The sequence below is a fragment of the Calypte anna genome, chromosome 4, assembly GCF_003957555.1.
Source record: "Calypte anna isolate BGI_N300 chromosome 4, bCalAnn1_v1.p, whole genome shotgun sequence".
NCBI lineage: Eukaryota > Metazoa > Chordata > Aves > Apodiformes > Trochilidae > Calypte > Calypte anna.
Window position 1 is genome coordinate 11,884,353 of NC_044247.1, and position 18,556 is coordinate 11,902,908.

Here is an 18,556-nt window from a genome sequence, read left to right on the forward strand (position 1 = left end):
CATTTGACAGCAGTTTCAGACCTCCTCAATAACTGACCTCTGCAGTTGTGAAGTTTTATGTAAAACATGATGGACTATGAACAACCCCAATAGGAAACAAGAGCACCTTTTTTCCCCTCTGTAATTCACATCATTCTTGCTTTGAAACCTGGTGATAAGCTGCATCCTCAGTCAGGTTTGGCTCTGTAGTCAAGGTACAATGCAATAAACATGACAAGAATACAAATGCTGTGATCCAAATGTGGAGACCTAATGCAATCATTGGTTTCCTTAACACAAACACACATAAATCTGTTTACTCTTTACACATCTGGTTTGCTCAAAAGTTGCTTTATGTGCCATACAACCCCTTTCTTATGGATAATACACCTCATAAAGAAGTCAGGCTTCATGCAGCAGGATCTTACATTTAATAAAGTGCTATTTTTCATACATACCTACAGATGCTGGCATTTCTCCCCACTGTAAAACAGTCTCCTTGGTGAAATGCCCATATATATCAATGTAGATGCCTTCATCTTCATAGGTGAGTAAAAGCTCCATTCCACTGGTGTTCGGGAGGATGATAATGGCATGTGGGCGAATAGTCCCCTGGATCTAGAATCATATTTTACTAAGATTTATATCAGAAGATGGACCACAATTTTAGTGACTAAATCAATCTAATCTAGCTTGGCAGAGAAATAAACAGAATAGCTCATGGTTCATGGAAAGTGAAAGAAATGCCTGTGTTCAGAAAGGCTGTAGTGTTTGCTAGCTAGCCTCTGAAACAGGCTTTCTCCCCTCCTTACCCCTTTGAGTATGATAGGTCTGCAAACAAATCAGCATTCAGTATTTCACTTTATATTTACCAGTATTAATTGGTTTCAAGAAGCCATGCTGCTACTGAGACACAATAATATTTACTTACTCACTCACAAAACACTTGCATTACATGAACAGAAGAGAGGTGGAATAAATTTGAATTCACAGTTTTAGTTCAGAAGATGGAAGGACAAAAGCTTCCACATTCCAGGAAGTCAGTGCTTTCACTTTCCATGATATTTGCCTATCCTCACTCGCAAGCTAAAACCTGGAAATTTAACAATATTTACAATTGAAAATTTACCTGGACCTTTCAAATACAACCTACTCTCTGTCCTTCCCTTCCCACATCCTGCACTAAAAATAGTTCCCCGTTTAAGTGCTGTTCAGCATACATTTTCTGCATGCCACAGGAACAGTGCATTTCACTACCACAAATTACTTGAACAGCTGTTCAATGCACTCGAATCTCTCCCAGAAGCCAACACGTTGCCAGTGAAAAAAATTTCCAAGTACACAACTGTGAAGGTGGGGTTTTATAAAAGCCTTTTTGAAAGAAAAAAAAAGGACAGCCTTAAAAATAATAACAAAGCATTTCCTTGTTTAAAGCACTGCTCAAAACAGGATGTTAAACAGTAAACCAAACCACTACAATTAATAGTTTCATAGGAAGCATATGACTGGAGTTTCTACATCATTTTCACAAGCCAGCACACATATTTTTTTTTTTTCTTCAAGCACATACATTTATGCACACCATGAGGGCACAATGAACAGTAAAAGAAGCACTGAAGCTGTACTTGCCAAACTGAACACACTCAGGCCAACCACTTGACTCCGTGCCTCCGCAACAACTATCCGTAACACTAGAACAGGAATCCAGAGCCGCAGAGCAATTTTAATGCGTTGCCTTGGGACGCGCATGAGCGATCGAAGCAGGTAAGAGATGAAGAAAGAGGTGGGGAACCAGGAAAAGAGGCTACCAGAAAGCAAGAGTATCTAAAGTCAGCCTGTTAAAGTCTGGTCTGTCGCCACCACAAAGCTCCTCGAGAGGCTTATCCGGTTCTAGCAGATGCTCTTTAAAATAATAAAATACTGAAAAAGATAGAGCCGCCGTAGCAGCAGATTTATTTCAGGTCTGAGGATCTAAAGGGAAAATATATTTTTAGTACACACTAACTTTTGGTTGAGGAGCACACCCAAATGGAGTCAGTCTTAAAGGTGCCCCACATATTCAGGACAGTCGCCTGGGAAATCTCTCTCATCAGGTACATAATTATATTTGCAGCCTGTTGAAAACAAAACCCTCTAAGAAGGTTCAGTTCATTTCTTTGACTTTCTTAACTCGGGCAATTATGCTAATGATCTTTTTGACAAGTCATTATTCACCTTGCTTAGCAACCACCTCGCAGGGATAGTATGCAGGCACCAACCCTTAGATTTAGAAAGTAATGAGAATTTTTCTTAGTTGCATAGTTAAGAAAGCTATTAATTGATTAAATAAACTCTCTAAGAAAACAAACATTAAATCCCATTAAAAGAAAAACCTAAAAACCACAGAAATAAAAAGTATAAGCTTTTAGCAAGTGATTAGGTGATTCAACAGTTCATTCTGAACAGCTAGAAAAGTCACTTTTGAACTAAGAAAAGATTATGAACTTAACAGCTATCTTCAAACATTGTGTCCATCAGAAACAAAGTTCTGACAGAACTCACAGAATTTGCTGTCAGGGCAGCAGAGCAATCAAGTGGCTTGCAGGGGAGGCATAGGGTTCCCTTTGAGGGTTCTTTTCGGTTTGAAGATGTGGGGCTGAGAGTGGAGGAAAAAGATATAAAATAAAAGTGTTGAAGGCACAAGCTGCAACGTGCAGATCTGGGATGAGATTTCTTTGCACCTCCTAAGCATAACTTTGGGACACGTTTGGTCTACAAGGAGGTTGTGGCACCCTCTGCTCCTTGGGAGCTCTCTTGACTTCAAGGAGCTTTTCAAGCATGCACAGAAGTTCCCTTGCCAGGAGACTCCCATCAGGCTAGAGCCTTGGGAACCTGCTAGTTTGCTGGAACTAAGCCTCTCTGGCTTTTAGGACTCACAGCTTTGAAAGGAACTATCTAGAACAGCAAAAAAAAATTAATCAAACAAAAAAAGATTGAAACCATAGCACAGACTTCACATAGGACAGCCCCATGCCAGCCATTCACTTCTCCAGAGGAATTACTGTTACCTGAGGATTTAGTGCTGTCACCATCACCTCAATGAACAATGCAGTACATACACAGCAGCCTGAAATAATCATCTTCATGCTAACTTCCTAACTATCTAATGAGAAAATCCTGAGGTAAATGTAATTTTTTTTTTTTCATTTTAAGGACTGATTTCACAGGCAACTGAACAGTAAGAAGATCAGCAAATCTGTTTTCTCTGGAAGTTGGGGTTTAGCAAAGTCATGACTGGAAGGCAAATCACATTTTGCACAAAGCCTGGATCTGTAACCATGTGAAACAAATGCAACTTTGATGGTGAAGAAATTGGGATTATTCATAGGTACACAGGTATACCTGGCTCCTCTGGCTACAGGTACTCACTGATGCAATGGCAACATGCTTGCAGTGGAATAAGATTAAAATATGTTGAAACAGTCTTTGCAATCCAGGCCAAATTTCATCTTAATTCAGTGATAATTTAATCATCTCATAGGCAAGTGGCAGATCATCAGCACATGTGACAGATTGTAAAAGTCACTTAAATTCGTGTAGATATTATTGTGTCTTTGATTGCTAAAGAACTCCAGGATAAATAAATGAAAAATAGTACTTTCCATAGAACAGGCTTTCTGACATTAAATTATAAAAATTTATATTCTAGATGTGACAAAAGCCTTTTAATAGAATTCCAGTGTTAGGAAAGCATGTGAAATGTAATTTTTTATTAGCTGATGTGCAATAATTATTCCTTTACCCTGTCATTTGAAACACAGATCTTAGCCTGATCATCATCTATCACACAGCCTAAAGAACAGAGGCATTTATGTAATTTTTTGGAGCATCTTACGTGTGTTGGAAGGTAGAGGTCATACACAGATCCAGAGTCCACATCAATAGCATGAAAGCCTACCAGGGAGCCATATATGACTTTTAATCTTTGTCCATTTTCTACGGTCAGGTCAACTGACAGTGGTTTGTGATGAAGTGAGGTAAAGGACTAGAAAAAGAAAAAATACACTATATAACACAGTAAAGCTGTTGGTTTACAGGTCTATATATTTGATCTTAAGACTTTTTGAAAGTCAAAAGTTAGAAAGCTGTTTTTCTTAAATAGCAGGTTACATTTAAGGAGCTAAGTATCCAGTACCCACTGAGCTGTGAGGGGAGCTGCAGAATTCACTTGCTTTGGAAAAAGCTCAGATTCTAGAAACATACTAAGCAAAAGTTAGGCTGACCATCCATGTTCAATTTCCCTCTTTTGAGGGAATCCAGCATCAATTTTGTAATCTCAAATGTACATCTTGGCACAGCACTGAAGCAAGTTACATCTTAGAGAATCACAGCAGTGACAGTTCTATGCCTGCCATCTCCAATGTATGTCAAAAGAGCTACCTTTTCTTTAAAAGAATCCTCGTTTTATCTTTAACTAGAAAAAAATGTTATACAAAATAACAAAAAAGCAAAAGCAAAGAGCAGATGAGAGACAGTGATAGATCTGAACCAAAGTGAAGTTCCACTTACCTTAAAAGCCATGAATTTGTGATAAGGCTTTGGAGCCCAAGCATAAACCTCCACTGAGTTTTTCAAAGCAATTACAAGGAATTTGATTCTCTCGTATTTTACTGTAATACAAGAAGAGCAATTCCTTAGGTACCAGATAGACACTTAAATCAAAGACCATCTCATCACATGAATTAGTTTCCATGGACTACTTGTAGAGGAGACATCATCCAGCAAGAGAGACTAATGGATTCTGGACATCAATGTTTAATAACACCAGTGACAATACCTTAACTCAAAACCTAGAGATCATTTATTCTCAGTGAAGCCAGATGACTGTTAACAACATTTATATATTGTTTTTCGTATGCTTATGAAATAAAAAAAAAAAAATAAAATTAAAAGCTTACTAGTTAGAAAAAAAAGGTCTCGACCCAGTAGCAAAGCTAAGCCCCCTTTTTTTGTGAACAACACCCCAACACTGCTGGTTGTGAACAAGCTACTTTTGAAGGAATGGTGGTTGTTGGCTGAACAAGTCTGTTATACTCTGCAGGATGAATTTTTTAATGAGTTTTCATTTTACTGTTCATGTGTGGGGTTAAATTCCTGTGCGCCAGTCTGGGCAGGACTCCCATGTTTCTGGGATGAGTAAGCGTTTCAGAGGTGAGTAATTTCTCTAAGCTGATTAAGTTTATCTTGAGCACATCCAGAATAAATGATGAATCATGCATTGAAAATTAAGGTTTCTTTGTACATTGTGTTTCCACTCTGTCAGAGACAAGCATTTGCTTTGGAACAGAACATTAGGGTACTGCATCCCAACGCATTCGCCCTGCATTTTGTATTTAGTGTCTGCCTGGCAGGGACTTTTTAGAAGATGCAGGTGTTATGCTACTGAAGTAAGGTTTTTTGGTGGGAGAAAGGCTTGAACAGCCCTTGCTGCTTACAGAAGCAGCAGTACACACTGGCCAAAAATATAGCAGAGGCATGAAGAGTTGATAAGGATGGACACTGATCAGGAAAGTCTCACATAGGCCAAGGAAAAAAACACCAAAAGCTCCACCACAACGCAGAACAGCACAGTTTTCCTCCTTGACTTGGACAAATGGCTGTAAAACCAAAGGTCAAGATACAACAGGATGCACCAAGAGAAAAATCAGCAGCTGTTTTGTCAAAGAGTGACTTGTCATATGTAAACACAGAAGCTCCTACCAAATGTTTGCCTAATTTTAGGATAACTTTTTAATAAGAAAAAAAAACAACACACCAAACCCAAAGATAAACAACCAAAGTGGAATAAGTGGGTGCTTACAACCACAAAAGTCACAAGGCACATCTGTTTCACTTTCCATCTTGGATTTAACCCTTGCCACTTGTAAAGTTGTGTAATCTAGAAGCCAAAAAAACCTCAAGCAAGGTATTTATGAGAGGCAGCTACCTCACTGTCTCCTCCACTCCTCTACATCATTTCTGACACAGAAAAAGGTGCTACTTTTATTTACCATCTTTCACCACAGCAAAATGCTCAGTACACATCACACCCACACAAACAGTTAAATGACAGAAATATCACAGAAATCACAATACTGATGTTCATCTTCAAGAATTAACTACCTGAAAGCCAAATAAAAGTAAGATGGTTTATTTCCAGTGCATAAGCTTAAACAAAGGTACATGTAGGTCTTTTATCACCTAGAGACAGAATTGAACTGTAGGCACATACAATCTGATCCACCTCTGGACACCTTATAACTGTGATTTACTAGCACTTTACTAGTCCAGTTTCTTAGCAGGTACCTGGGGGCCAGGAGGAAAGCTGAACAGCATGAAGGAAGAAAACACAAGTCCAATCAATACCTTAACTACTGAACTTCTATAAGACTGACTGAGCAACAGCCCAAGGCTGGCACTCCTTTCTTCAGTCACCACAGGGAACACCCACAGTAACATCTGTAGCTGCTTCAAGAAGAGATGCAACCTGCAGTGGCAGGGAGCAAAGCAGCTGCTGTGTAAAACAAGGAGGTTTGAAAGAACTTGAGATATTCAGCCCAATATAATCCTGAAACAGAGCTGAAGAAAAATGCTGGTCTCCCAAGATGCTAAAGGATGGTTAAGCATCTCCCAAAGAAAACACAACAAGTACTTACCAACTTTGTAGTGTACACAGCCTTCCAGGTCCCCCACAGACACCCAGCCTTGACGCTTCTCCACCTCTGGATCATTGCGCAGGATTTTATTTCTCAGCCATGACAAGTAATACACCCTCAACTTATTCTTCTTCCCTAGGATTTGGAGAAAAAGACAGACATAACAGTTGAACTCACTCAAATACAAACACTTCTAACTAAGAAAAAGACAGTTTTATGCCCTTGAGCACAGTGAGTCTTTGTGCCTTGTCAAGGTGAAAGAAGAAGCCCAGCAGCACAACACACGTGCTGGTGACATGGAGGGGGGAACTGGAAGGTGAGCAGTCCCACAGCATCTGGCAAATGTGCACTTACCCTGTGACTCAAGTGTCATGCAGGATTTTCACACCTGACTAAAATTCTTCCCTCAGGCCAGAGAACAGTTCTCTGTAGCCACATGTATTATCAGAAATAACCACATTATCTAGCATTTACTCTTCGATGTGAAGGAAGGAACACAGCTATGGCCTACAGTGGCCATTTTGAACAATATACTCATTTAGTCCTAATTAACTGATAATCTTCATTAGAGGTAGCTCTTTTCTTTTGAATGCCTTTCCAGATAAGAATCACTGACATCTTTCATCTCAGTCTTTCTGTTGTTTTAGTTCCTAAGTACAGATGTTCAACAGCAGCCTGAGATCACAGGTTAGTCTAAAAGGGAAAGACTGACACATAAGCAAATGCACTGGGTAATATGGGACAAACAGCTCCATCATCACCTGCTATGGTGGGCTGGATGGGAGACAAAAAGCTGCCATTCCTTGCTGGACCTACATCTTTGACCCACTTATGTACCAAGAATCCTTTGAGGCTGCTCTGATCCACGGAGAATAAAGGACTCAGGACCTGGCAGAGCAGAGTCCAAGCTGCTTGTCAGCCAAAGCTGAAGACACTGTTTAATGTTGCTGATTTTTTTGGAGTATAGATCACTGTAATGATACAGTGTTCATACATCTTGTTGAACACAGAATTTCTTAAATGGTATTTTAATAGAATTGCCTTTAGATAGATGCTCCCTTATCACAGAAACAAGCAAACAGACTGACAAACGATAACTTGCTGAGAACCAGTTCATTTTAAGAATATGAAATTCTTCATACTTCCCACAAATCCCTTTTGCACATTAAACAGGTAATGAATTATCCCAAAGCCTCTCTGAAATGAGAATGTAAGTGTTAAACATTAAAGAGAGTTTTCCTATTAGCAAGAATAACTGTCCTGTGATTTTCTGTAAGAGGAAATTCCTCAACCTAGTTTATAACCCCATTCTTTTTAATTGCTTCCAATTCCAATGCAGGTCAGATACTTTTAGACACTGAACTAACCTGATATAGTAATTAGCACATTGAGTCCTTCCAGCACATCCATTTGCTGGAATCGTCTCCTTGTAATCAGTGAGTAAACTCTTCCTTGCCCACTTCGGTCCAGCAGCCACAATCCATTCTCTGTTCCCACCAGTAAATTTACTCCTGTTGATACATGGAAAAAGAACACTGCATAAATCACTTAATAATTCAGAGGCCACTGAATGTTCGTTGTTTAGTTAACTGATTCTTCTTTAGTCTCACTTAATGGTACCTGGTAATGTCTCTGTTGCTCTGTGGATGACATCCCAGAAAAACAGATTTAAAAAAAGGATCTCACCAATAGAGGTTTTACTCAGGGGAACACTTATATGCCCATGAAACTTGAAAGATGAGTAGTGCCACTGAAGTCAGTATTGATTTAAAGAAAATGCTCTGCAAACACAAACTTCTCAAGTGACCTTGGAAAGTGCCCATGAGCACTGCAAAAGTCCCAGTCCAGCACCAGCCCACTGGCAACACAAGAGATCCAAGTAAATGACCTAAGAGTCTCTACCAATTAAAAAAATAAAAGTATTTCCTTTCCCCAAATACAACACTCCAGTCACAGGAGGACCAAACCTCTGGGACAAAGAGTGGCTCTTATGAGGAGGCTGAGCTTGTTTGAAAAATGTCTTTTGCAAGAATACCTTCAAATGCTAAGTAAAAGGGATGAATCCATCTGAAATCCAACTGCTCCCAAGGAAACAAAGGCTCCAGTGGGTTGCTGACATCAGAGGATGTCAAAAATTGTGTTCAGCTGGCATGACAGCTGTGTTTCATAATCAGCAGGTACTAAAGAAATGACATGAGGTATTCTGTTCTAACAAACTCCTCTAATGGCAATGCCCCAGAGAGTACCTGGTGCTCTTCAGCCTCAATGCACATTTAATTACAAACCTTGCCACACAGCTCTGTTCTTAATTTGAGATCTTGGACTACTATAAACATACATTTTACAGAACCTGTGAAGCTGTAAAGTGGAAATCTAACTTGGACAAGATTTCATCTCCTTCATTCATTTTCCAGTCCAGATTCAAATAGTAAGGAGTAAAAGGCTGGGTGAGTCCCATAGAATACACCAAATCTGAAGTAGAAAGATGGATAAAACAGCTGGTGTGAGACGGGGACAAGGTCTACAGTTGTTGAAAACGGTTCTGACTACACTCATCTTGGTTTGACACCATGTGAAGCTGACCCTGTAAACAGGGTGATCAGTGAGGTTCTGAGTCAGCAGTGACAGTAGGAACTAAGGAAGCCAAGTTTTTGGAAACACTGACACCTGACATGCTTCAGACTCCCGGAATCCCTGACATGTCTCACAGCAAAAGGCTTCAGGTTTGGATTATTTCCACTGGGTCAGTGATCAGCTGTACTTGTATGCAGCTAAGGCAAGAGTAGGTATGAGCTGCTACAGTTACTAAAGCATTTGCAGCTCTTGGCTCTTCCAACAAGCAGTTTCTATTTAGTGCCCAGCCTAAACCTCTTCTCATTCTGATGCACAGAATCTTTCCCAGCTGTAAGCCAGCTGTTTGCCACCTTCCACCAGGAAGCAGTGACACAGGTACCTGCTCAGGGACCTGCTCCAGGACTTCCTGACAGGAGAGGTGCAATACTGCTGTGACATCTGCCCAACGTACACTTCCAGCTTCTCCTGCTGCTGCCTACCCTCCTCACACATGCCCCAGTACTTCTGACCTTACCCCACAAAGCAGCACAGAGGACCTCTGAGTTGAATTTCTTCTTGTATTTACGAATTTCTGGGCTGTCACTCTGCGGGCGGATGTTTGTTGGGTTGACATTGACAACGGAGCCTTTCCTTGCATTTTCTCTCCTGACAGGTTCAGGTTTTGCACTAGATGCTGCAATGAAAGACATACACAATCATGAAAAAATGTGTTTGGTTACAAGTCACATTTGATCTGCTTATGGCAGAGTGAAAGAAACGCCAGAAGGGTAAGAAAATGCCTCTGGAACACTACATATGCTGAGAAAAAAACCCCCAACATATATCTGGAAAATTCCTTAGGTATTCCTGAGTAAGCACTGTGGTAACACAGCAGGGTAGAGCAAGCCACATCTGGAAGAAAGGCAGAAACAATACAACGAAAATCCAGAGTGATATGTAGTTTCATTTTCTGGAGATGTTACTGACAGTTTCCATTTCCAAGCAAAAAGCCGTCTCCACTACCCCCAAAAAAAAAAAATAAAGAAACCAGTAGTGTTATTTTATGAGATGGGTAACTCATACTCACGAGAACTACAGGAAGGTCCTACTGGGCTGGTGGGAGGGGTGATTGGCAGGAGTCTGGGATCTATGAATGCAGTAAATGACGTTGTAGATGATGTGCTGCTCTTTGAAGGTGTGCTCTCAGTGCATGGGGTCTACAATGAAAAACAAGAGCTGCTTCAGGAAGACAATACCAGAGGAGCAGACAGCACACCCAGCAGTGAGGGCCCAGAAGACATGGCATGTGGCACACTCGGACATGATGAGCAGTCTTAAAGCAGCAGATCCATGTTACAAAGTGAGTGAGGGAAGAGGAGGCCTGAGCAGGGTGTTGTTGCTCAGCCAGGCACTGTTCTGAAATAACCAGGCCCCACAGGATGAGCACATTGATCACTCCCTGCTGCCTCGTCTGCATTGCTGAAACCTCTGCAGTTAGGAGGATGCTCTCACCTCAAGTAAGGGAGTTCAGGACATGGTCCCTGACAGAGCTGTTATCAGCCTCCTCCCCAGGAGACCCCTGAGCCCACAGCGGTGTGAGCACCCCTTTGGGGCTGCTCTGCACTGCACTGCATGGGCTCCCATGTGCCACGTGCCACCATGTCCCACCTGGAAGCCAGGGACAATGAGCAGAGGCAGGAGAGTGCAGTGCTGCTGACATGACAGGTAATGGATCTCTTCTAGCTTGCATAAAAAGGGAGGAAAAAAGGGAGCAGAGAGAGACAGGGCACAGAAGTAGAGCAATAAAATCAGTCCAGGAGCTCAAGATTTTGTATCCAACCCCTAGATAAAACTTCTAAAGACAAGAAGGGATGTGGTGAAAAATCTCACCAAAAAGAGCCAGCATAGAGAAAGTTAAAAGATGCTCAACCTCAGGCTCCTAGGGTTTAGAGGAAAGCAATGATACAAGTCATTCAACCTGTAACTTGTCTCTTACCTTACTGAAAGGTTTGTTCTGAGGTTCCTGGCTAGTCAGTGGCACTTTTGGTGGGTTCACAGAGGAATCTGAAATCTGGCTTTGCTGGAGGAGATCTGGCAGGAGATAGTTGTGGTTGTTTATGCTCCAGAGGCCTTCTTGGGTGCTAGAAATTTGTTTCCCTAAAATCTGATCCTGCACATGAGAAGATACAGTTAAACTCCACATTCAGCATATTGCAATACACAATGCAGCTCTTTGTTACTTGGGACTTGCTTCCACTTCTGAAATGCTCCACAAATATTCCTCATCTATGTTACCTCAACCACAGATAAAGAAAAGAAGCAACTTCATACTCATATACACTTGAGGCAGAATCATGTCTCTTGTCTTACCAGTCAGAAGTATTTTTAGGTTCTGGATGTGCATTTGTTTCAAAGCTCCTTTTTCATTTCATTGCTACTTGCCACTTACTGCATTAGGAAACCTCATTCTATAATGATGGAATTTGGTGGGATCCAGTGTCAGCACTTCCAGTACAATGATGTTTTGTACTGCAGACCTCCTCACAGGATCCCACCTGATTCAAGCAAATACTTGGAAACTATGTGAGGTGTGAGGCACCACACAAGCTCTGTCCCTGACAGCACAGAACACAGAGTCAGGGGTCAGTTTCTGGGAATATATGGCTGGAAGCTTGGAGAGGAAGAAAGATGAGATGTTTACAGCAAGCAGTGTCCCTGATGGGGAGGGCAGTGCAGAAGAATCTGCCCCTGGCCATGATGGGTCAGGGTACACAGACACCATTGGCACCATAGCATAGACAGTGACAGCAGCCAAGTGCTAGAAAATTCCTCCTGAATTACAGCAAAGCAAAAAAGCATCACCAAACTTGAACAGCTTCTGGCTGGCTGAATTCAACACAAGTCTGTATATTGTACCAACTCTGATAAACAATCTGCTGAAATCAGATCAGCTTATTTGAACGCTGGCCAAAATACATATATATAAAAAAGGAGATAATTCTAAAAGACATTTGCTTTTTAAAGCCAACTAATTAACTAGAAATCAAATAGATCTTTAAGTATTTTACATTTTTATATAGATATTTAAAAAACCACAAACAAACCCAAAATATATGTGTCAGTACTTGAGATGAGGGAATCAGGCCTGTGTGGGACATTTTGTTCAATTTTGAGTTGGATTCAGCCAAATCAAACCCCCATTTGAATCATTTGGGCAGCCACCCTGACCACTGTAAACCAGTTCATGCAGGCAGGGGACAGGGATGTTGGAAGAAGTCGTGGAGATTCATGATGGCTCTGCTTGGTGAAACAGAGGTGGGAGGAATGGATAAGATTCTCCATCAGAAGGAAGTATCAGAGAGCTTTGTGAGGAGAGGTGGCACTCATCTGTCTGTTCTCCCTCCTGGACTGGACTGCTCAAATCCAGCACTAAATGTGACCTCCACTCTTTTCCATCCTCTTTTATCCTCAGTCTGTGCCTCAAAGATCCCATGCTTCTCCTTTTCTTCAAGCAGCCTATTTCCAAAGCCTGGATGTCAGGGGAAAGGGAAAGCACTGGGACGTTTTGGCCATAGGAAAAATACTGGTTATGCCCCATTCATAATTCCTCCTCTGAAGCAGGGTCTTTTCTTCTAAAGAATGGTAGAATAAAGGCAAAGTGGGACTCCTTTCCCAGTCAGGAAGGATGCCATCCTGGTCTGAAGCTTAGAAATCACACCACAGGTGAAGAAAACTCCCTTTTCTTCCTAGCTCTGCCACAGCTCAAGCAAACCAAATAGCTCAGGGGAAAAACATCACTTTCACAACCATTTATTTCCCCTATCTGCAGAACACGAGTACACTCACTAACATGTAAGAAGTGCTCTGATGCTGAGCTCAAATCTTATTACTGCATTTTTCTGTTGTTTCCAACCACAAAGAACACTGTTCTGCTTTGTCTGTCTTAATCTTTCCTGCACTAGTATTTATCACAGGAGAAAATCCACATGACTTGAACTCTCTGCTAGAAGCTACAGGTGGGAAGGAACCACAAGATGACATATGAGAAGACTTTATCTTTCCTAAGCCACTAGACAGAGATGAAGTGTTTTTCTCTATTCTGGTAATATTTTCAGTAGTAAGAGGTAGTTCTCTTTAAACTGGAATAAGAAAAGGTCAAGAATTTTAAAGATGCCAACAATGCACATCGAGAAAAACCAACAGTAATGCTTTCTGCAACCTGCCCAGTGCCTTCAAGAAATATGTTGACATTAGGAACTACTACCAGGCCAACAACAAGGACAAATAAAGAAGTGCAATTTCCTACTTAGGTGTAAGCATTTTTATAGGAAGCACAAAACCTGAAACTATGCATTTTTTCAAGGCTTATAGCTATAATTTGCAAAGACAGAGCAGGACTTCAGACTGAAAACGCTGCCAGAAATGGATTCAGCATTTATCCTGCACATAACAATCTGACTCCCTCCACCCCATCCCCACCCCCTAACAAATGGCCAAATTACCTTCTGTTCTGCAGTGGTGCTTTGGGGTTTCAGTTCAATTCCATCTGGTACTCTTGTCCTTGTGAAATCTGCCACTCTGCTGCTTAGCAGTTGCCTGGTAACAAACTCCAATTAATGAGCAGAACTACTTCAGGGGGAAAAAAGAGTGCAAAAAGCAAAAACCCCATGGATGGATGTTCAACAGTGAGCATAATTAACATTCACTGGTGATACTTGAAGGTTCTTGTACAAAAGCAAGCTGATTAGTCTGTGGATGTGCCTGAACGGACTCGAGCCTGAGAACCACTCACACAGCAGGAATCTCTCTCCCTGGATTTCACCCATCCTTTTGCAGACACTGAACAGCTCAGGCAAACAAGAACTGGTCTCTCCAGCTGTCATTAGGGAAGTGCCTACTTCAAAACTTCTCCTGTATCCCCTCATACACTGCCTTGCGGGTGCAATTAAGAGCCACGCTGCTCTCCAGAGAAAGAGCCTCAGCTGCTGCTGCTGCTCTGCTGTACGCTGGTGTCAGGGACCTCTCTGCCACTTCCCACTGTGATAGGCTACACTGGAATTTCATTCTGTCTATCAGTCCCTAAAACATGGACATCCTCACCTTACATACAAAGAAACAAAAAAAATGTTGCCCAGTGCACAGAGAGAATAAAGAACAAAAGAGCTGCTGGACTGGCTGGGGCCAAAAGCCCACCTGGCCCAGTGTCCTGTCTTCAGTGGTGACCAAAAGCAAATACCTAAACAAAGAGTAAGAACAAGGCAATCTTATGTTGCAATATACCCCAGTATACTATTGCTTCCTACACAACCAGTGGTATATTTGCATTTTAAACGTTTTCACCCAAATGGAACTGCCCCAAACCTCTGCCAGGGAGGCTCTGGCCCTATTTCTGTGTGTTCTCACCCCATATTATTTATTTATTCCACTTCTTTAATTAAATTAATTTCCTTATTACTGCAATCCATCTAAGCTTACTACATTTCTGCCTCCTTTCTAGTAATTTTAAGTGACTGGACTCAGGATGCTGGTGTGAAGGGCTCCAGAGTGCTATGCCAGAGCTGGTAGGAGAGCATAGGGGTTTTATGTTGGTTGGATTGGTTGGTTTTTTTAATGCTGTCCAATGTGATAACAAAACAGGTTTGGTGAGGAAGCTACCAACTTAAGATGCTTGTGAGGGAGTATAAGTTTCTTCAGCTTTTATGTATTGTTTATTTTTCACTTTTTGGGTCCTCCCCTCTTTCTATGGGAGGGATAAAAATGCACATACTAAACTCAGAAGAAATAGAAAGCTGTGTCATAGGATCAAAGGTGAATGCCCGGATCTATTCTTATCAGGAAAGCAATCAGCAGCTGATCTTGAATGTCAGCCTCCCACTTATGAGGGGGAGAAAGTAATTCCCAGCCAAGCACACACTTGCACCCACCTTGTTCAAATTTCAGTAAGGAGCAGCAAGAGCAGGAAAGAGGAACTACACAAATTGGGTGTTCTAAAGGGACTGTGAACACTGCAGGTATCAGAGAAGGCAGCATTCTCAAGAGAGTAGGAGAAATTAGCATCAGTGGAATAGATCTGCTATACAAGCAGGTAGGATGCTGGATCACGTACACAGATCTCTTTTCCTTAAAAGAAAAAACTGGTTTGCAAGAGGAACAATTCTGGCTCATCTCATTGGAAAGAAAAACAAAACCAAAAGTTTTTTTACTGGTGAAAGACAGCAGCCCTAGTTCTGGCTTCCTCAGAAGTGAGCCTTTTTAGGTTGGTTAACAGGATTTATCCAAAAGAATATGAAACTCTTTCTTTTACAGGTCCCAAGCTGATTCCTGCTGGGCACCTCCATGAAAGCTGGAGCACAGATACCAAAAGCTGTTCCATAGCCCAGGCAAGAACAAGAAACCACAGATTGTTTTCAGTAGCCAACTAAAACCTGCCCTAAGGTGTCTCAGCTGAAGCCAAAGCCCACACACAAACACTCCTAGAGACTGCAAGGAGCATCAGACCCTGCATTCACCTGCTTCAGATGGCAAGAAAAACAAAAACCTTCACTCTACCCAGAACACATGAAGTTTATTTGGTAATACTCAGATGTATTTCCCAAAGTAGCTGTCTGTTAAATACAAATCACATTCTGCTGAGTGAAGGGACTTCGTTAATACATAAGATTATACTTTTGATTTTACAGGAGTTCTTGCAGTGGCTGTGTGAGCAGGAAGGCAAACCTGACAGGAATCAGCCTACTCATTCCACTTCTCTAGAGGACTGGTGGATCTCACACACAGAGGAGATGCAAAACCCATGCAGATTTCTAAAGGCAGTGATACCACTCCTTCATGTCATTACAGCATGCAAGGATCACAACAATCTAACACTTACACAGCAAAGTCATTGCTACAGGGAAAATCCATATTTTTATGTAGTCTTTCTGAGGTCTAGGATGAATTCTATGACCTAGAGTGAATAAAACTTTTTACAGATCAGAATAAGGGGGTTTGGAAGAGAAGCAGTAAGAAAATACAGGCACTGCAGTAAAAAGACAGCTCTTTCAGCTGCACTGTATAAACAACAATATTTTCCACATTCTCCCTCCTCAGCTTTGAAAATGAACTTCAGAAATGCAAATCAGGAGCATATGCAGGTGCAAAAACTCTACCTTCTTGAGAGCAGCACAGGGGAAAGGGCTGGTACCTGGCTAACACAACAGCTTGCCAACAGAGCTACAAATCTGCACTCCTCTTCCTGAAGGATGACAACACTGCATGGGTAATTATGTTAGAAGAGCAAGAGCCCTGCCCCAGCTATGTCTGTGGTGCTGTGCTGCACTTCAAAGTAAAACCTAGAACTTGAATTAAACTGAAGCCTCTTAGTAAGAAAATCAGGAGTTTCATTCATCAATAGTAAAAAATAATTGAGTTTACTGTTCCAAACAGCAGGGCTGGCCCACTGATCCCCCAGCTCTCTTTCACAGGGCCTAGCCTGTAGTGAAATGAGGCAACCAGGTGCCACTAATTGCCACGTAGTGGGCATGAGCTTGTGTTAAGCCCACCTGTGCCTGATTAGGGTGGGCCCCCACTGCGCATGAGCAGGATTAGTGGGCCAATCCTAATTAGGCACAGGTGGGCTTAGCAGAAGCTCACGCCCACTACCTGGCAATTAGTGGCACCTGGTTGCCTCATTTCACTCCACTAGCCAGCTATTCATTCTCCATTATTTCTCAGCAGAATTTTGCATGACAGGTAAAACACCATAAGATAAACTGGGAGAAACAGTCCAGATGAGATCAGCTTGGTACAAGGCTGACAAGGCTTGGTACAAGGCATAGCATCATCTGACCACCACAGCAATGGTGCAAAATAACAATACTAAAAATTCAGAAAATTTTTACAGAAACAAATCCTGCTTAAACCTGGTGAACAGATCAGCTTCTCAGTGGTAATTATTTCTTCCAGAGTGAATAGATTATGTGAATCCAGGGGTCATACTTGCCATGTTTTGTTTCAGTGTGACCTGTATTTAGCATGAAAGTGTACAGTTTTCTTTTGCTCTCCTTTTTTCTTTCAAATATTCCATTCAAATGTAGATTGATGTGATGTGATCTCTAGAAAAGCACTGCTTATTGATATTCAGTTAGAACAAGACATTTCCTCATTGACCCAGGGCACCAAGTCATCAAAGCTTATTACACTGCACTGATGGAGTGAACATTTGCCCCTGGGAGTTCATTATAGTGCCATTAAACTGCTTAATTACAACTGACATAAATGACTGATAATAACTTCTGAGGGGAGGTAGCAGTTACGTGTGCCAACTTTTTCCAGATGTTTAGAAGTGTGCAGCACAAAGGGAGAAAATAATAATAAAACTTAATGAAGCCAACCTTGTGTGGTTTATGTCATCTTCATCGCTGCTGCTGACTTCATCACTGGATGAGGAATAGTCTGCTGCTTTCAGGAATGAGCTGGCACCATCCTTCCCCTTGGCAAAGGAAACTGGACTCTGAGTAAAGAAAAAATTGATGTGTTTTCTCATGGAAGAACCCATTTCTAAACAGCATGTGGAGTAGTTTATTGTCCTAGCAAATATAGTTCTTGTCACTTACACACCAAAAAAAGCTTTATTAGGAAGTTGATGGTCCATCACAAGTGAGTATTTCACACAGGAAAGTGAACTAAGGAAGACCATCTCATTTTCCCAAAAGCTGCAAGGTGACTAACTTCAGTCAGTTTGCTGGTTGGAATCTCAAACACTTAAGAATCAATCTTCACACTTTGCAGGAGCACAGCAGTACATCCTTTTCCACACCAGAATGAAAGGATGGCACTGACTTGTGGTTCATTCCAGCCCTGGACACCCTGAGGCTCCCAGGGCCCATGTCTGAGCACAGGCTGGGCTTGCACAGACCAGTTATGAAGCACCTTTGGGCTGGGAAGGCAATTCTAACATGCCACAACTCACACCCTTAGGGCAGTCAGACACCCCAGTCCTACAGGAAAATCATCATTATAAAATGCCAAACTTCCTGCAGACTTTGAACACACCGAGCATCCCACACATGAATTACTGCACAAGGTACCATGAGCTCAAGTTGTCTGACAGGCACCCTCTCACCAAATACAACAAATGTCTCAGTAAATAAGGCAGAGGAGTAGGAATCATCCTTTCCATCAGTGATGGACCAGCAAACAGAGAGCCAGGACAGTCCAGAGTGTGTCACAGCCTGGTAGTGCATATTCCAGGCATTCACACACTGGATATTTGCACGAGCCACAAGTATGGCCTTCGCTTCTGTTGCATGACAACTGATCAATGTTTTCCTGAAATACTTTCCTTTCTACAGAGTTATGATCACACAGGT

At 41.7% G+C, this 18,556-nt stretch overlaps 1 protein-coding gene and 1 long non-coding RNA gene across 2 annotated transcripts in view; one reads left to right on the top strand and one right to left on the bottom strand.

Moving 5' to 3' along the window:
• LOC115598187 overlaps window positions 1-16,076 on the top strand; it is a 35,176-nt gene extending 19,100 nt beyond the window's left edge. The window contains exon 4 of the long non-coding RNA XR_003987452.1: window positions 15,513-16,076. This is a non-coding gene — a long non-coding RNA (uncharacterized LOC115598187). The remainder of the gene's footprint in view (window positions 1-15,512) is intronic.
• NRK (Nik related kinase) overlaps window positions 1-18,556 on the bottom strand; it is a 99,198-nt gene that overhangs the window by 10,549 nt on the left and 70,093 nt on the right. The window contains exons 20-29 of the mRNA XM_030448820.1: window positions 17,579-17,697; window positions 13,709-13,802; window positions 11,203-11,376; window positions 10,294-10,423; window positions 9,742-9,900; window positions 8,021-8,164; window positions 6,654-6,788; window positions 4,528-4,628; window positions 3,854-4,003; window positions 438-597 (exon numbers count right to left, since the gene is read on the bottom strand). Coding sequence (XP_030304680.1) covers window positions 438-597; window positions 3,854-4,003; window positions 4,528-4,628; window positions 6,654-6,788; window positions 8,021-8,164; window positions 9,742-9,900; window positions 10,294-10,423; window positions 11,203-11,376; window positions 13,709-13,802; window positions 17,579-17,697 — 1,366 coding nt within the window. The remainder of the gene's footprint in view (window positions 1-437; window positions 598-3,853; window positions 4,004-4,527; window positions 4,629-6,653; window positions 6,789-8,020; window positions 8,165-9,741; window positions 9,901-10,293; window positions 10,424-11,202; window positions 11,377-13,708; window positions 13,803-17,578; window positions 17,698-18,556) is intronic.